At 30.1% G+C, this 20610-nt stretch overlaps 1 protein-coding gene and 1 long non-coding RNA gene across 3 annotated transcripts in view; one reads left to right on the top strand and one right to left on the bottom strand.

Annotated features, from left to right (window-relative positions):
• The window catches only part of Mib1 (E3 ubiquitin-protein ligase mind bomb 1), a 55965-nt gene that overhangs the window by 32275 nt on the left and 3080 nt on the right, over nucleotides 1-20610 (top strand). For both annotated transcript variants that reach the window (XM_074256327.1, XM_074256328.1), the window contains exons 9-10: nucleotides 19088-19307; nucleotides 19538-19848. In XM_074256327.1, the coding sequence (XP_074112428.1) occupies nucleotides 19088-19307; nucleotides 19538-19848 (531 nt within the window). The remainder of the gene's footprint in view (nucleotides 1-19087; nucleotides 19308-19537; nucleotides 19849-20610) is intronic.
• On the bottom strand, nucleotides 1694-6306 carry LOC141535896 (uncharacterized). Its single transcript, XR_012480661.1, has 4 exons — nucleotides 6251-6306; nucleotides 5832-6029; nucleotides 4428-5734; nucleotides 1694-2216 (listed from the first exon to the last, which is right to left on the bottom strand). It is a non-coding gene; the product is annotated as an uncharacterized LOC141535896 (long non-coding RNA).

Here is a 20610-nt window from a genome sequence, read left to right as displayed (position 1 = left end):
TGACCGATTCATCAAATAAAAAATAAAACGATTAATTGACGAGTAAAAATGCAATTTATTAATTAACCATAGTAAATTCTAATATTGCTAATAGAATTTGTCAATTTAGAGGAAATTTCATTCGAACAAATTTAGAAATTATAATTTTTTTTTTTTGGTTCAAGTGAATCTTTTTTTTTCTTTCTTTAATTAGATAAGTTTTGCAAAAAAAATTGAAAATACTCAAAAGATTTAGAGAATCATAAAAAATTAAAAACTTAATACGAGTTTTATAATTTTAATTTGTATAATAAAACGGTAATAAATTATTACATGCTCACATGTTCAATTAAAAATATTTAAATCAATTTTTATTTATTAATCGATTTATTAAGACTTTTAAATTGAAATCGATGAATTATTAAATGTTGAATTATTTTTGAAAAGTCATTACGCTTAATTGTTATTTAATGTCTCGAAAAGATCAATTGACCTATTTAACGTTTAAAAATTCATAATTATTTTTGCACCACTCAATAAAATAATTGCAAATCATTAAATTTTTTTTTTTCAAACTAGTCTTTGTTTTGGTCTAACTTTTAATTACTTACCACAATTATTCTCTGAAAAATTATTTAATAATTCTTCGATTTAACTCAAGTACTTGCACCCTTATTTTATGTAATTAAATTACTATTGACTATTAAAAAAATTCCATCAGACTGTTATAATTATAAAATCTATTTAAAATAATTTTAGGACTGTGATTTTTTATTTCAGTAATTTTTACTACTATGATTATAACCTCAGATTTCCGCGGTTCTTATCACTAATGAGCAGAATAATTTATTAAGCTCGTTAACTTGGCTGTCATCATCATCAATAACTTTCAAACGAAAAGATTTATTTATGAATAGTTAAAATTTTAAAGTTGAACCCGAGGTTTGTTGATTTATTTAATTAAATCATTCCAATCAATCACATAATACTATTACTAATACTAATTCTAATAATTAACTCACTAATTATTAATCAAATTATTTCCTCTCGATAGTAAATTTAATAAATTGATTACGCGAATCCATTTGGGAACAAAAATAAATTAATAATCATTACAAGTTCAATTTATTTTATTTTAAATCCTCAATTGCCAGTTATCAAATTACCGATTCAAACTTAGTAACAATAATAATTAAATTGTAATTTGTAATAATATCTCTCACACCTTAGCGATAAAGTAATTAAAAAATTCAATCTTCCGGTGAAAACTGAATAAAAAAAAAATCTAAGCAGAATCGTTGGAGAATGAAAAAATAAAAATACAATTACTGAATATCGTTTAATGGATATTGTAATTGTAAAAAAGTAATTATTTAAAATATATAAAAATGAATTGGCAATTATAGATGTTAATTGGATGGTTTTTACGAGAATAAATTTTATTTCTTCTTTGGTGGAAGATAAGTTGTTGCCAGAGATCGGCAGAAGAGTATCAGCCAAGGGGATAAAAAATTTTGATGGTACCCGTGTCTCTCTACTCATAGATAGATAGAGTAGAGAGCCTCGATGTCTGGAAAATTTGCCCCTCCACGCTGGTGGAAACACTGAATCGATTGGATCGCAGAGCAGCTGGCCGGGGACAGAAGCAATCACAAGTCACGAGAAAGCTCGTAGAGCGCCGATTGAGGAAGACAGAATAAGTCGAGTAGAAACACTGGTATAAAGAACACTCTAATTCTCACCTTTTATTTTTCATACATAATATATCATATATAATACACTGACATCAGTTCCATTTATTCTTCAGCAGTATAAGTTGAAGGACTTGATTTTAATTTTTAAAATTACCATCAATAAATTAATCAATATGTCAAAGAAACTTCATCAGTGAAACAAGCTAGGATTTCACCGAAAATTAAGCCAAGAACAAAAATTCAGAAAAGAAACCTATAATATGGAGCAACTATAATATCATATCAGTTGAAAGGAGATCCACATCCAGTCTATAGCTCTTGCTCCGCTTAACTGCACATCTTACAGAGCAGTCAAGTTTTCTCGGTGTATAGATAAATGCGAAGACGTAAAACGGGGCGACAACGTTGCGAGGCTTGATAATATCCTTGCTGGTGGATACACGTGACCTCAGCGCTTGAACCAACTTCTCACCCAGGAAGAAGGAGCTATGCTGGCACTTGGATTGCTGCTTGGCGAAGCACAGCAGCACCTTCCCTCCGCCCCTGAACGTGACATACATAACATTTAGCATTTACGAGGCAGTGCACTGTGCTTCAGCCTCACCATTTTACTTTATTTAATAATACTTAAAAAAAAATAAACCTACCAAACTAGAACCACCGCTCACGGTAACTAAAAACTAAAAATATACTTTTTACTCAATTACCAAGTGATAATCCTGTTAAATTTACATTTTTTATACCAACTTTTATCATTAAGAAAAAAAAACAACAATAATAACAATAATAATAATTATAATAAAAACATTTTAGATGATAATAGCAATGGGAAGACGTTTATAATTGACAGTAGCTGCTAAATCGGCAGTTTGTAAACTCTCATCGGATAAGACAGCAGTTGCAGCATCAGAACAAGATGAAGAACCAGCAAAGGCAGGAGCAGAAGCAGAAGCAGAAGCAGAAGCAGAAGCGTTGGTTGTTGATGATGATGAAATTTGGCGACTATCCTTCAGCTAAACTCATCAAATCAATGAGATAGAGATGATAGAAGATTTAAGGGTGAACGGAGCACTAAAATAAAGACAGATGATAGAACAACAACTGTGTATAGGATACAAACTGGTGTACATTAGATAGATGGATAGATAGACGATAGATTGTCAGCTTCAGTATGCTCCTAATGTGGACCGAGAAAGCGCTGCTCAAGATCATCTTGAGTTTACTCTAACAGCAAAACTTTAAGCGCTGACGTTTTCGCTTACGTATGAGAATTTATACACTGAAACTCTGTGAATACGCCGTCGTCTGCCAGAACGCAACGCAATATAACAGAAACAGATATACAACTTTATTATTTATACCAAATGTATGTTTAGCCAAATGGGATTATCAAGAGGACATTTTAGGATGTAAGTTTAAATGATAATGATGGAAATGTTGTCTTTGGTTTTGCTTTTAGGCAAATATACACCATTGAATATAAGGTATAGAGCATAGAGTATACAACACACATGTGGTTGGTATGAAGAGAAGAAGAGAAAAGATAATGTAAATTGCCGCTGCGAGAAGAAAATAATGAGGTCGTTGGGTTTAATGAAAATGCTGTCATTAGTAGATAATTTTAAACTAACATTATTATTTAACTCGTGTAATAATATCAGCATAATTTATTTGGCATTATTAAGCAAATTAACGCGAGGTGAGTAAATTAATTTTCGAACATTACGAGTGAACAAATCAAATATCATGTGTTATACGTACATATGTGTGTATAGTAGGTACATATGTATTTAATGTCAGCATAAGGTATAATTGGTTCTCTTTCCCTCTAACTATAGAGCACCAGCATACCACCAGTCTGTTAACTTTTGTCTCTACTCGTATAGGATGTTAAAAACCAGTAATTCGATTCAGCGACATTTTTTTTCGCCCGATAATATATATATATGTATATGTGCTTTGGAGTATACTACAGCTTGGAGCTTCGAACGTCCAGATCTACCTCTATCTATCGGAGCTCCAACTCCAACACAGTATGTGCTACATTTCTTGCCGGTTGGTACAGTAATACAGTAATAGTTGGGCGCCCTGAGAACTAGCTGCCCGATCTGTACCGTCAGCCTCTATATCTGCTCTTCCTGCTCTCACACCAAACCAAACCACACCACTATTATACGCGATGGATATATATTGCATACATATATATGTACTGGTGTAAGTGGTATATGGTATATGGTACATCGTATGGTATGGTATGCTAGTGCGCCAATGTAATGCCGTTCGTAAAGCATGAGGCATAAAAAAGTAACGTTAAATAAAATAAAACAAAATGGAATAAAATAAAATGTCGAGTTATCGTTGAAACAGCTGGAAAGAGTGCTTCAAGAGAGCTCGTTTATTTTTCAGGCCAAATTTTGTCTCTTCTTCATTCTCAATAGAATGACTGAGTTTTTTAACAAATTAAATAAAATTAAAGGGGACTAAAAATACTATTGTTATATCACGTTTTAAATCTAAACGAAAATTTATAAAAGCTATTCATTTTAAGTTTTTTAAATTAAAAGTAATCTACTGCTATTATTAAATGGTAATTTAATCATTAATTTAAAAATAATAATATAGTAATTATAAATTTGAATATTCAAGTAAATAATTTATTTTAAAATTTTATTTTCATTTTTTATGTAAATATATGAATGATAAATTTAAAATAATTTACTGGCTCGTATAAAAAACAACTTTTAAGTGACAAACCTGAATAACATGACGAGCTAAGTATATATCAACAAATTTTATTACCGCTATCCTCAGACTTATTATTTAACCAGTAGCATATAAGAGCACCAGGTATATAATATGCTATATGGTATTCTCGTGTCTCGTGTACTAAAAACGCGACAAATCGTCGCAGTAAAAGTACTAAAATAACTCCCGTAACCGGAGAACTTATTTCTAGAAATATGACGGCGGGCTATGACTATTTCGACCTGACCGCACCCGCAGTACGCTCCCACTATTTTTTAATATTTTATAAATAAATAAAAAATCTAAATTACTATTATATAATTATAGTTATTAATTATTTAAATCCGTATATTTCTTCACTGGTATTACAGGTACTACCGAAATTTCAAAATAATTAAAATTTTCAGTATTAAATTACAAGATATATTTAAATATTTAAAAACATTTATCGATGAATATGAACATGACTGATGACTGGTCTCGACGATAAGCCTCAGCGCAGCTCCATACTTCTTTACATTCCATACGTCGTATCGCACTATGGGAAGTAAGGAAGTACGGAACAGTCGCTCGGCCGAACTTTATTGCAAATAAAAATAATAATAAAATAAATAAAAATACCTATTTAATATCAATACACATACTTAATACTTAGTCCTTAAATACAACAATCACTGACAGACAAAATGTTATCTTAAATCACCAATGTACCAAATAAAAATGTACAATTAATTAAAAAATTAAAAATAAATTAATTAAAGCAGAGCCGTTGAATCCTTGAGCACTCTTCTGCGAAATAGCTGTTGCACTTGACTTTCCCATAAATTCCAGGTCACCTAGTAGAGCTTCTCGACAGCCCCCGGTACCAGGAAGCAACAGCATTTATTATCAAAACCAAACGAATATATGAATTTATAAAAATACAAAGTTAAGCCAAGTCGAGAATAAAAGATTTAACAAGTACTATGAAGTTAAAAAATAATAATAGTGTCTGGGTGCTACCCAGACCAAGAAGAAGAGAGTGCTCAAAGATTCTTCGGTCTATGATCCTCCTTCCCAACTGGACCGCTTTCGACTGAATGCCGTCAAAGTCGTTAGGCACAGCTTCTTTGGATGAAGCCCTCTAAAAATGGCCGCACAGATCCCCCATTGGCCTTCTTGTCGCACCAGCAACACACGGACTCCTCTCCCTCCCCGATACGATATGTGTAAGCTTACACTTTACTAGCACGCTGTGTGTTGCCCCCTGTACCGATCTTTCTTTTACTCTTCTTCTTCTTCTTCTTCGTCTTCTTCTTCAACACGTTGATTTTACGCTAAAAGACCAATACAAGGCATTATTAGGCATGTAAGTCTGATGTACAACATTCACCAACACTAAACCTAAATTTTTCTCTCTCTTTTCCCACTCACGCAAACTCTCCAAGCCAAATTAGTCTTTACTCGAAAATAGGCGTCCCACGGCTGCTACCACATGGGCGACTATTCCTGGATGGGTCAGAAAAGTGTCGATGCCTCATGGCTGATGTCTACTATCTGCTATCTACTGTCCACGTCCAAATCCAAATCCAGTTTGATTGCTGAACTTCATGGACTCTTGATGAAGATTATCTAAAAAAAAATTTATAGTTCAATGTTTTAATTTTTAAAAAGAATAAATGAAATAAATAATTATTTGTTTAAAGTTTTGAACAAAAATAACCGAGTTATTCGCGTTAAAAATAGACGGTAGGAACAAAAAATAAAAAATGACGAAAGAAAATGAGGAAAGATATGTAAGACTCAACTCTTCAGAACCTAAAATAAACCAGTTGCCAGACTTCTATACTCACCCGGTGGTGAATCCTCGTGCAGGCACGGTACGACGTTACGACGATCTTAACCGTTCCATTCGTCAACCAACTGACTGCAACATCTATTTTTGTTGGCACACGCTGATGTTCCTCTCCTTCCGAGTCCCGAGGCTCGCTTCTTCTCTATTCACCGTTTATCATTACCATTACGATATCTTATATTTTAAACGAGTCGTACATAATTTCATTTTTTGGTACTAGGCAGAAAAATCGGATTGATTTTTTAATTTTTGGGTGTTAATTATTAACAGAATGATTGATCAGTTCATTTTTTTCATTACTTATCTCTACTTAAAAAATGAATCTTAGAAAATAAATTCTATCCAGCTGAAGAAACTTTAAAGTTAAAGATATGAAACTTTTACTTTAAAATATTTATTTAACATCATTATTATAATTAAATTTCTTGGATTGATTGCATAATCTGCAAAACGACTATTGCAAATTTGATGAAAAAGTCTACAACGTACAAGACACTTTTTTTGTTAGAAAACTAATTATTTTAAGCCAAATAAGTTTTGGAGAATAAAAATGATTCTGAGCTAAATTATTTTCTTCACTAATAAAATAATTAACTTAATTAAAAAAAAAAAAATAATCTTGGATCAAGAAATAAAGTTGAAGAATTTTATCATCTTCAATTAAGTAGAAAAATTATTAAACTAATTAAGATTTATTGAAACTAAGAATAATTTATTTTTTAATTAAAGAAAGGAAAATTTTTTTTAGTTTTTTATAATTATTCTTAAGAAAAATTTTTAATTAATAAGAAAATTTTTGAATTAAGTAAAATTTATTTGATTAAGATAAATTTCTTGTACAAGAATTTTTCTACTTGATTAAAAATAAAAAAATCCATAAGATGGTGTTTTTTTTTCACGACTTTTCCTTTGTAATCTAGTTAATTTTTTTTCTATCAATGTAACTTATCAACTATAGAGTTTTTTTTTACAAAAATCTAATTGAAAATTTTTTCCATAAAAATATCTAGACCACATTGATGGAAAATTTAATTTTACTAAAAAAAATCGTGAATCAAGAAAATTAACTTGAAGAATTTCATTATTTTGGATCAAGTAGAAAAGTTTTTAAACTAAGTAAAATTAAACCAAGAAAATTTTCTTTGATCAAGAACTTTTCTACTTAAAGAAAGAAAATTTCTTCTTAATTTTTCGATGGAATATTTTTTTTGAGTAAAAAATTTGAAAGTTAATTTTTCTATAAAAATTTATAATGTTTATAACAAAAAATTTATTAAAATTAGGTAGAAATAAAATTTGTTTTTTTTTTTTTTTTTTTTTTTTTTTTTTTTTTTTTATATAAATTATCTGTTCTCAAAGTAGGACAGAAAAAAAATATTACCTTAAATTGAAACACCCCAGTGTACCATTGCCCGAATTAAAGATTAACGTCTACACTATTTAACAGTCCACCTTTAATTGGAGGTACTTTTTTACATAAAACTCCATCGGGCGCTGTTATGTATAGTTGTTTTTTTTTTTTTAGTTGTTGGCTTTAACGGGCCATTTGCCGAGCAGTAAAACAAATTTAAACCTTAATAATTGCTGAATATTTACGCTTTTATTTTCCTTTTAATGATGGGAGAGCTATTGATGGAACTGTTATTTTTAGATCGAATGAAAAATTATGTAATTGAGCTGAGCAGTGCGAATGGTATAAAGAAAAAATAAACGAGATTATGGATCCAGTTAATATTATAACAGTTAACAGTTGAACTTTTAATTGTCTGGTACCTTTTTCCTCGCCCCTAGGGTACAAATCGTCGTATCGAATTACTCAGCTCGGGATAGCATAGGAGGTTCAAAATAGCCGTACGTATGGACATACACTAGTATGGTATAGTACGTAAGCGGTACGACAATGAATAAGACCAAGACTATAGAGAAGGAAAAAGAGGAAGCTCCAAATGAAGTAGAAGAAGAAGAGACAGAAAAAGACACCAGTACAAAGAGAAATAGGATGTTGAGAATGTGGCAAGGAATACAAGAAATAGGACTTAGGAGAGATGCCAAACGTAAAACTCCATTTGTCTTCTCATTGAAAATTTTAAAACCCCTAAACAGAAAATTCATTTCAATTATTTTATTGTTTATTATTTAGATAAATGAAGAGACTGAATTTTAATTATAGGGAAGTCGAGATGAATAGAGTATTCAATGTCAAAGATTAAAGACAAGTTAAAATTGGGGTATGAAAGTTTTGTACCTTTACTTTTGATAATATCATAAAAAATCTAACATTTTGTAGAGATTTTTGGTTAAATATTGGAAATACAAAAAAATCATATGAAACTTTTTTTGTAGAAAATTTAATTTTATGATTAAAAAATTATCAAATTTTATATCATCTTCTATCATTTAATCAAAATTAAAATTTTTAACTTATAAAAATTGTTGAGCAAGCAAACAAAATATTTTGCAAAATTTTAACTTTGATTTCTGGTTAAGATTTTGAAAATATTAAAAAATGATAAGAGATGATAATAAAAGGGAATATAATCCTCTACAAAAAAATTCCAGATCAATTTTTTCATATCTCTTGTATTTAAGCCGGAATTTGAATCTAAAGATATTTACAATATTTCTTGATGGAATTTTGAGCAAAAAAAAAAATATTTAAAACTTTGAGATACATTAAAAGTTTTAGATTGAAAATTTAGCTGTTGTATACAATAATAAGTACTGTTTTCGCGAGAAACAATACAATATAAATTTTGTACGCCTCAAAGCGTCACAGTAATTATTAATTCAAAATAATCTAAAAGTTTGTGATGTTAACGAATAAAGTTGGGGTAAAAAAAAAAATAAAAAAATAAAATATTTTTATATTATCCATTTAGTAGCATATAATCTTGTTAAGGTAAATTACCAAGTCTAAAGCCTCCTTAAAAAGTTGCCCTCTGAAAGATGATTTGAATTAATCGCCCATGATAAATTATTGATACAAGTAAGAGTAACGGGAGTTTAAATTAATATTAATAAGAAAAAGCAAACTCCATCTTGGCTCTGCTGAATAACAGCAATATTTATTTGCTAATTCTTGGAATATTAAAATTAAACTTCGCCCTTTTATAATTTTTAATTGTATATTTTACGCCGCGCAAAGTTTTGAATGATCTTAATTTAAAACTTTTTAGACTTGTTATTTTAGAAGAAATAAAAGAAAAATCAGTTTTTGTTTTTTTAAATTTTTTAAATCTTGGGAAGATTGTGAGAATGATTTAACGGAAAGACATCAGTTGGAAATTTAAAAGCGATCATTTGAGTGTTCAATAATCCGCATTAAAACTTTGAGTTTATTATTCAACAACAAATCCGTAATGCTGATCAGAGGATTATTAATTGTTTTAAATAATTCGTAATCGAAAATTGAAGATATTGGCTTAAAAAAGGGTTAATAATCCAGAAAAAATAAAATAAATCATAAAAAGTAATACAATGCAAATGTATAAATATTTGGAAGGAAACTTTGCATATAAATAAAAATATCAGTTTAATGTTTTACGAATTTACAGTGATGTTGATTTCCACTTTGATATGATTTAAATAAAATAAATATGAAAACTTAAGAAAAAAAAAAAAAAAATGAAAAGAATGGAATTTAAAATTTTAGACGGTCATTTCATGTAATACCAGATATAACAAATCGATTTGCGAGATGACAAGAATCGTGGTTTTAAATTTATTCCAATGACTATCCGATCATGCATGAAATTTCTTATCTTGTCGAAAAACATAAAGCAAAAAAATATCTAGCTATATAAATAACATATATATGCCTAGCTATATACCTACATATACGTATAAAAGTAATGCCTGGATGCAGTATTCAGCAACGAACGACAATTCGGGAATATAATCCCGAGTTCCCTCCAAGCAAATACACAACTATCGATTGCAGCAGCGAATTGCTGTTGAAACTACTATATTCGAGGTAATACCGTTCGTCCTAAAATCATTGCAGTGTAAAGAGACTGAAATGAGTTGTATTTTATACAGCTGAGCCGTAAAAAATTAAAAAAACATTTTTTATCCATCATAAACTTTTACTTTTAATTTTAACAAACCCGCGACCAAACAATGCCTTCGGGGTATTTAATATTTTATAAACACTCGAGTTTTCTTATTACTGAGTGGTTCAATATCTCTCTACATTAATAAAAATATTTTTATATATTTAATAAATTTTTTTTTTTTATAATTTAGACCAACACTTTCTCAGGGTTTTAATAACACTCACCTTTTTTTATAATTTAAAATCAAAAATAAAAACTAAAAAAGTAATCTTGAGATGGAGACTTTAATGTACAAGACTTAGAGAAATGGGTTAAGATTATTTTTTAATGTATAATAACAACTATATGATTGTATGTAGGCGTCTATTTGAAATATTTCGGGTCTTTGAAACCAAAAGAAGATGCACAAAGTTTTTTTTTTCCATTAGAACCTAAATTATTAAATATTTTTAATTAAGAGTTATTTAATTTAATAATTCTTAATTTTCTAAGGGCATAGATATTTTTTTTTTATTCTATTTTAAGCATATTGATTTTGAAATTGGTTAAATTTTTTATATTAATTTAAAGAAATACGATTTTTTTTAAATTAACTGCATTTTATTAAAATAATTAAAGCAAATGGTGAAATAATTTACATGTAATACGTAGAAAAAAACAGCTCTATAAAAAAAAAAAAAAAAAAATTCTGTAAAGTTTGCAGAAAATTAAGTAATTTCTAAAAAAATATTACAAACATTTTCTGGTTATATGTGATCAAATTTACAAATAAATTTTTATAAATTTAATAATAATTTATTACACACCTAGGGGGGTAAGGCTTTCTTATTTACTTCCCTAGGTGTGTAATACACTATTTTTCCATGTATTAATTTCATCAAACTTAATTTAAATTAAAAACAACTCTATAAAATTCACCGAAAAATCTGCAAATTTTACAGAAATAATTCTTTATTGTAACAAATTTAGTTACATTAACAGATAAAGTTATTTTAATTTTCTCACAGAAAAAAGACGAATACTAAAATTTTATAATTGTATCGTAACGTGTCGCCTCAAAGAAAAACTGAAAAAATTAAATTTTCAGATTACAATTTTCTCATTTTCTGTAAGACTTACGTTTTTTAAATTAAAATTATCTTTTGAAAGTCTAATTTTTTTCCGTGTCTAGACTTTTTTTCTAAATTTTACCAACTTTTTCCGGTAATTTTCCTCGACCCTCACAAAATTTTGAACTTAAATTTAATAAATGTCTACGTCTATAACTCTGTAAAACATACAGAAAAATATGCAATTTTTCTAAAATAATCTTCGATAATCACACTTACAGATAAACTTCTATAAATTTTCCAGAAGTCAGTTCGCGAACAAGTTTCTGTAAATTTCATAACGTTATTTACTCCACACATACAAACAATTTTCCTTCTTCCTTCCTAATGATTTCCCATAAGTCATGTTAATGCAGCAACCATAACTTTTCTGATTTATCCAACAACCATCCAATAAACATTAATTCTTCTGAAATTGAATAATCTCAAGAGTTTCCCTGAAATAAATCCTCCCACCAGCTTACAATACTCAGAGGACACAAATAAGTAAATATAAATATAAAAATAAATTGTTACGCTACCCAGTAGGTAAAGACATTTAAAAAAATCTATTTGTTTCAAAATGAGCATCCAGCATCCAACATCCAGCGGCAGAAAAAAGCGTTTAATAAAAAAAGAACAAGGAAAGTTAAGTAAAGGAACAAGAGAAAGGTCTTGAAGTGAGGATTGACAAGAGCAGACATGTGCCACGAGCATGTCAGCATGTGCAGTGTCTGGTAACGCACATATACATATACATATTCATAATACATACAACAGTCTGCAAGTCACTGTTATTGCTATATACATACATACTGACTGCTGGATTCTGGGTGCTGGATAAGAGGTTCATGGTTATTATTATGGTTCATGGACAGGAGGATGTAGAATGTAGGATCTGCAGTGTATGGTGTGTAGTGTGTAGTCTGTAGTGCACCAGGAGTGTTAGGTACTGTACTTCTCTACGAGTATGACTATGACTACAATACTATATTATACACTGCACTAGGTTGGTCCAGGAGGTCCAGGAGGTTGATGGGTAGAGAGGTAGAGAGCTCTCTCTTGTTGACGACAGCTGCACCGACCATTTATTTCTCTCATTCTTTTTACTCAGCTAAACGCTCTCTTCATCTCTGACTCGTGTCCTTTCTTTTTATTTTTCCTTCTCCATCGTCTCTTTTTAACGAAAACTCACACCAACAAATCCACACGTGCTATCCACACTTACACATAAATAAAATAATACCCCCTTTGAAGTTTAAACCCAGGGAGGTCAGGCACTTCCTGTCCCGTCTGTGAGACATTAAGCCTAATATGGACGATGTGTCGTTAAGCTATTGTCTTCAGTCTTTACACTTTAAATGGGCTTAAAGGTGTGTCTACTCCCTGCAATTCACCTTACAATTACACACAACAGCTAAATGAACAGTCAAAAGTACTTTTTTATTTTATTCACTATTTTTTACAAAGAAGAAAAATCTCGTTATTTTTACGGAACTTTAATGGTAATTTTAATAAACTTAATACTTGTGAAAGTATTTTAAATTAAAGGGACTTTTTTTTTGGGTTTTATTTTTGGTCTCAAGTTTTAAGTTTAGACTTGTGGGTTGATTATGGAAATAAATATAAATAAAAATTACTTATTTTAAAGTCGGATTTATATCATTGCAGTCTGAAGTAAAGTATGATATAAAACTTACTATTGTTATAATTAGTTTATACTATTGAACAGCCGTGAAAAGTTCATTCTGGCAATTTATGTAGTTTTTAATAAATATGGATTGAAATAGATTATAAAAATTTTCAGTTGTGTAAATTGACAAACATACTGGCAATACATTTCATCTGTATTCAGACATATGTAAAAATATAAAAACAATTTTTTTGATGATGGACTTACTGTTTTAAATGCAGTTAAATTATTAACCTTTGGGGAGATCTAACCCGGTTCTTGTGGATTAGTACATGTTTTTGTTACAATCAGTACATCCTTGTTCAATCCTTCAATGCAAATATTTTGTAAATTAAGGAAAATTCAACTATTAATCTTTTAAACTCTTCAAAAATATTACAATTGAGTCTAAAGTTGATTACTGTAAATTATTTTCTTTAAAGATTTTGAAGAAACTTTGTGTAAAAAATAAATTTGAAAATATTTTTTATTCTGTTGAGAATTTAAAATTTTAGGGCTAAGTTTTTTTTTTTAAATTTCATTTACAAAATCAGTTTGAAATTTTTTTTTTTAGAGTTTTTCAGTTATGCAAATTAATTTTATTTGAAAATTTCGAAGCAATTTTTGGTCGAGTCAATTTGGAATTATAAAAAATACTTTTCAGAATTTTATTTGATGGTGCAAAATAAATTTTATATATTTTTTTTTCAAATTTTTCTTTAACAACAAAAAAAAATTTTAATTAAATTCAAATTTCTACAAAAATCATTTTTAAAATTTTAGAAGAAATTTGACGCTTAAAATTATTCAGCATAGAAATTTTAATTCGACTTACATGTTTGAATTAAGAATTTTGGGTTAAAATATTAAAAATTTTCAAAACAATTTTTTTTTCGATAATCGTTATGTAATAATTTTTCATAGCCATTTCTTATTTTTTAATTAAAACATCAACATAAATCCTCTAGATAAAATTTTAAATGTATTTTCATTAATTTTAAAAATTTATTAATTAATAACTATATTACTTTATAGAATCTATATTATTAAGAAAATAAAAAAAATTTTGTGTCCAGGATAGTCATATGATATAATCGGTTTTTTTTTTTTTTTTAGTGAAATTTAGTGTCATTGCAAAGGTCTTGATTTAAATTTGTGCCTTCTCAAGGTTTCATTTCATTCTTACTGATAGTCAATTTATTATGATAAGTATTTAGGTTGCATTCGAAAATGCTCTATCTCTATAGATACATAATTAAAAAATGACCTTGTATTTTGTGAACTATTGACATTTTTAAATATATAAGCTCACCCCGACATTACACTCATTGAGAGCTTTCATTTGAGTACCCACATCAATTTTTTATATATTTATATATATTATATATATGTATATATGAAAAATATATGAAAATGCATGTGGGTACTTAAATGAAAGCTCTTGATGAGTGTAACTTCGAAATGAGCTTATATCTTTAAAAACGTCAATATTTAAGAAAGTACAGTGCAATTTAACAAAAGTCATCATTTAATTTAATAAAGCAAAATTTTATTTATTTATAGTCCACAAGTCACGGCAATAACATAGTGACTGGAAGGTTGCTAGTATGACTTGAAATACTTATCAAAAAAAATTTTTAATTATGTTTCTTTTAAATCAGTCAAGATATTTAAAATGTTATTAAGTTTTCAATGAATACATAAAAATAATCGCATCTGTACTTAAGGGGGAACACTACTGTGACGGTCGAAAAAAAAGGTGTTTTTTTTTATTTGATTAAAGATTGATTAAAGATTATTACCCTAAATTTTTATTAAAAAATATTTAATTATTACAAAGTCATTAAAAATTTCGTAAGAGCACCAGAAAAAATTTCCCCCTCCATGGCCGGTTCGATAAGTCAAAAACGGATCATCTGAAAATAAAAACCCAAATCGCTTTTTAATCAGTAAGAATGTAGTTATCATTGCACGTACGGAATTTTAAAAATTTTGATTTCAAAGATTTTTTTAGCTGGATTAAAACAAAAAAAAAAAACAGTAAGAATAGTGAGAAAATTTTCAATCAGTCGCCATTTTTTCGGAAATTAAAATTTTTAAAATTTTAAGCTCTACGAGATTGTTAATAACTTTGTAATAATTAATTATTTTTTAATAAAAATTTAGGGTAATAATCTTTAATATACCCTTAATAAAATAAAAAAATCCGATCCCTAAATTCTTTTATTTTCCCTGTCAAAAAAATTCCCGAAAATCACCTTTTTTTTTCGACCGTCACAATGGTGTTCCCCCTTAAGTTAAGCATAAATATAATATAATATAACACAATTTACATACACTACTGGAAAAAATTAAGGGATCAAAAAAAAATTCCAAATTTTTCGGTAGTTTTCAACAGGCCGTAACTTTGAGAGAAATGGTCGTACAGGAAATAAAAAAAAAGGAAATTGTAGCTCCAAGTGTCTAGTTTTTGGATTAGAACTTCAAAATTTTGTAGCCTCCGCGGTTTCTGAGTAATCGTAGAAAAACCAGCAACAAAAAAATTCTCAAAATTTTTTTAGTTTTTTTTTTTGGTCTACGGGCGTGGAAAAAATTTTTTTAGCTTAACCACCATAAGGATCGAATACTTTGTTCATTTAGCTTTAATTTCTTTTTTTAAACACCCTGATACGTCCACTCTTCGCTGAGATATCGGTCTTCAAATGGAAAAGGATCTTTTTGTCTTTGATTATCGATATCTCAGCAACCAATGATCGCACAGAAAGTTAAAGGTGGGTTTCAAGAACTTGAATGAATTCCCTTAACGACTGTCCATTGTTTTTCGAAAAAAATTTTTTCTTTCCGTCACATGAATTTGAAAATGCAACAAAAAAGGGCTTTTAGTGGTTTTTTGGAAAATCAAGCGCTGGATCGAAAATATTGAGGAAACCACTAATGTTAAGTGTGCCTTTTACAGTTCAATATGTCCACAAAAACCCTACAAAGAATCAAATTAATCCAGCCAGCCGTTTTTTTGTTTCACTTGATCGAATTTTTGAAAAAATTAAAGAATCACGTTTTTGCTCTGAAAAGCTCATAATTTTTAAAAATGAGAAAAAAATGATTTTTTCGAGCTTTTTCCACATTTTCGTTCCAAAAGTGCTTAAATTTTCAAAAAAAAAAATTTTTTCGAAAAAAATTAAAAAAAAAAATTTTTTGGAAAAATTTTTTTAACAAGTTAAGGAAACTCAAAAAACCATCGCCCAATGATTTTTATCACCTTTCCACCGCTGCATTCCTTGATTCTACTGATCTCCTTTTAATTAAATTAATAAAAAAGTTAATACCCCAATCGAATTTCGATTTTTTCATACGCTTTTCGGAGTTTTTTTTTCTTTTCTTTTTGTGAATCCTTAGCAAATCGCTTCATTCAATAGTTTTTTTCAAAACTAATCCCTCTGCGGTAAAAAAAATTTTTTTTAATTTTTTGGTCAAAATTGAAAATTTCTGACTTTTGATTCTTAATCATGGTTAGACGACATTTATCGGAGGTGGAAGTCGCTCGGTTAGTGACTCTTATCGACGAAGGTTCCACTCAACATGCAGTTGCTATCCGGATGGGTGTAAGTCAATCTGTCGTATCTCGAGCTTATACCAGATACCAAGAGACGAATCAATATCATCGTCGCCCCGGACAAGGTCGCCATCGAGTCACTAATGCCCGCGATGATCGAACAATTGTTAGAGAAGTTCGACGACAACCTTTCGTCAATGCGAATATTGTCGCTCGAAACTTCCCCAATCGCAGACAACAGCAACAACAACAGCAACAGCGACGACGGCATCAAGTGCGAAACATTTGCTCTCGAACAATCATCAACCGTCTTCGTGAAACTGGGTTACACGCACGACATCCTAATCGTGTACCCCTGTTGACAGCAAGACATCGTCGAGCTCGTTTAGCGTATGCTTACGATCATCGAAATTGGAACTTGAGGGAATGGACAAATGTTTTATTCACTGATGAGTCTCGTTTTAATCTGTATGGCAACGATCGACGTCCTCTCGTTTGGCGCCGTCGTGGAGAACGTTTTCGCCAGAACTTTGTCCGTCCAGTCGTTGCCTACGGCGGTGGATCAGTTATGGTGTGGGGCGGCGTTTCACGAAATTGGAGAACACCTTTGGTAATTGTACGCGAAAATTTGACAGCTAGACGTTATATCGACCAAATTTTAAGGCCCATGGTTCTGCGCAGACGACAACATCTGAGGTCGTACATATTGATGCAAGATAATGCACGTCCACACACAGCCAACATTACCCGGCGCTTCTTTGAGCGGCATGACATCACATTGTTGCGACACCCAGCAATGAGTCCAGATCTCAACCCCATAGAGCACGTTTGGGACATAATGGGCCGTCGGTTGCGCAGAGAGTATCCAAATTTGCAGAACTTAGCTGCTTTGGAGCGCGCGCTTCAGCACATTTGGAATACCATTCCGCAGCCTCAAATTACCGTCTGCATAAACATGGCTGAACGTTTGAGAGCCGTTATTGAAAACAGGGGTGGTAATACCCGGTATTGAACCAACAAAAACCTTCAGAGAATGAGTTTGGAGTCATTAAATACGGTGGAACTGACGAGCCACCGGGTCTCAATTCTCCTGAAATACCTCACACACACACACACACACACACACACACACACACACACACACACACACACACACACACACACACACACACACACACACACACACACACACACACACACACACACACACACACACACACACACACACACACACACACACACACACACACACACACAGAAGCGTAAATCCGACTGCGCGACCTCCACGTGGTACGCTTTGGATAACGCTAATGCCGGCGGTAATTATTTTCTTAAACTTTTCAAGAGAAAAAATTTCAAAAAATTTTTTTAATTTTTTTTTCAATTTAAGCACTTTCTGGAACAAAAATATGGAAAAAGCTCGAAAAAACAATTTTTTTTCTCATTTTTAAAAATTATGAGCTTTTCAGAGCAAAAAACGTGATCTTTTAATTTTTTCAAAAATTCGATCAAGTGAAACAAAAAAACGGCTGGCTGGATTAATTTGATTCTTTGTAGGGTTTTTGTGGACATATTGAACTGTAAAAGGCACACTTAACATTAGTGGTTTCCTCAATATTGTCGATCCAGCTCTTGATTTTCCAAAAAACCACTAAAAGCCCTTTTTTTGTTGCATTTTCAAATTCATGTGACGGAAAGAAAAAATTTTTTTTCGAAAAAACAATGAACAGTCGTTAAGGGGAATTCATTCAAGTTCTTGAAACCCACCTTTAACTTTCTGTGCGATCATTGGTTGCTGAGATATCGATAATCAAAGACAAAAAGATCCTTTTCCATTTGAAGACCGATATCTCAGCGAGGAGTGGACGTATCAGGGTGTTTAAAATAAGAAATTAAAGCTAAATGAACAAAGTATCCGATCCTTATGGTGGTTAAGCTAAAAAAATTTTTTCCACGCCCGTAGACCAAAAAAACAACTAAAAAAATTTTGAGAATTTTTTTGTTGCTGGTTTTTCTACGATTACTCAGAAACCGCGGAGGCTACAAAATTTTGAAGTTCTAATCCAAAATCTAGACACTTGGAGCTACAATTTCCTTTTTTTTTATTTCCTGTATGACCATTTCTCTCAAAGTTACGGCCTGTTGAAAACTACCGAAAAATTTGGAATTTTTTTTTGATCCCTTAATTTTTTCCAGTAGTGTATTAATTTACAAAAATAAATATAGCTTGAAGGGACGACCCTTTAAAAACTTTAAATTCTCTTAACATCTATACAAAATCTTTCTTCTATTTTTTCTTTCATTTCGTTTATTTAATAATCAGTAAACTAAAAGTAACTTGCATTAAATTGCAATTTTAAATAAATAACCCGTGATGAGAAAAGGTTGGAAAAACAAGAAAAAAAAAAGAAAATAGAAAAGGAAAATAAAAGAGAAAACAAATCCAATACAAGTAATTTTATTTCAGTGCAATGCGGATTCTTCTTTCAAAACTTCCTCGGCCGTGGATAGTTGATGAAAAAAAGGACGATGGGTATACAGCCCTTCATCTTGCTGCCCTCAATAACCATGTTGAAGTCGCCGAATTATTGGCTCGAGTTGGCAAAGCTGACCTGGATCTTCAGAATGTCAATTTGCAGACTGCGCTACATCTTGCCGTGGAGCGTCAGCATACTCAAATCGTTCGAGTAAGTACAAGTGACTTCTTGGAATATACCTTCACATTCACCTTCATACTCACATTCATGTATCATGTGTCATGTTCATGTTCATGTTTATCCACACCCGTACGTAAACACAGAGACGTATTTTTTTTAATTAAAGAAACGATGGGACCTTACTGTTCGCTTGAGTAAACGCTTACAAATAATAACAATAGTAATAATAATAATTATTATTACTCTGTTGGTTTAATTAGTTGCTGGTACGAGAGGGTGCGAATGTTAACGTCGCTGATAAGGACGGCGATACACCTCTTCACGAAGCACTGCGTCATCATACGCTATCACAGCTACGGCAATTGCAAGATGTCAAGGATGTAGGACGACTATTAATGGGTCTCGGTTCACAAGGACAAGATAAGAAGAGCAGCTCTTTTATCGCTTGTTTTCTAGCAGCTCATGGCGCTGATCTTGAGCTCAAAAACAAAAAGGGACAAACTCCACTCGATCTTTGTCCTGATCCCAATCTCTGCAAGACTCTTACAAACTGTCACAAAAACAAGGAATCGTAAGTTTTTAACTCTTACTTCATTAATTTATCTAATTGATTTATTAATTAATTAATTACTATTGATTATTAACATTCTAGGGATGCTACTAGACTCAGCTTGCATCTGAAAATTTTTTTATAAGAAATTTACTACAAAAAAAAATATTTACGTTTAGTTTCATAGAATTTTTTTTTTGGTTTAAAAATTAAAAAAATTAACAATTCTGAAAATTTGTTTTTAACAAAAATAAATATAAGATCAAAGACCCAATTATTGACACTGGCCTAATTATTGACACTTGCAATTTTATTTTAATTAAAAAAAAAACCAACTCCAATAAATTAATAAATAATTAATAATTTTTAGAAAATTGGTTTTTTGAGAACATTTTATTTTTTTAATTGGAATAAAATTGCAAGTGTCAAACAACTAGGCCTGTTTCAGTAGATGGGTCTTTTACCTTATGATGGTTAAAAAAAAATTATAATTATTATACGAACTGTGAAACTAAGAAATTACGATATTTTTTAAAAATTGTACTCATTTTTTTATTGTTTATTTATTTATTTTTTATTGTGTTTTATTTGCATAACTTTACAGTCTTATACAAGTTTTTTTTTTTATGATTTATAATTAAAAAAGTAATAATTATTAAATAAATAAATATTAAATATTTCAAGGATTTTTTAACTAATTTAAACATTTAAAAATTTTAAAATATTATTAGTTGATATTTTTTTGTAGTTTTAAAAATGTAAAAGTGTTTTCTAATTATCACA

This window comes from Cotesia typhae, unplaced genomic scaffold, assembly GCF_013202065.1.
Source record: "Cotesia typhae breed Kobodo isofemale line unplaced genomic scaffold, CoteBio_Ctyphae scaffold_152, whole genome shotgun sequence".
Classification (NCBI taxonomy): Eukaryota; Metazoa; Arthropoda; class Insecta; order Hymenoptera; family Braconidae; genus Cotesia; species Cotesia typhae.
Note: the sequence above shows the minus strand (reverse complement) of the source record. Positions and strands in the feature narration are given on the sequence as shown.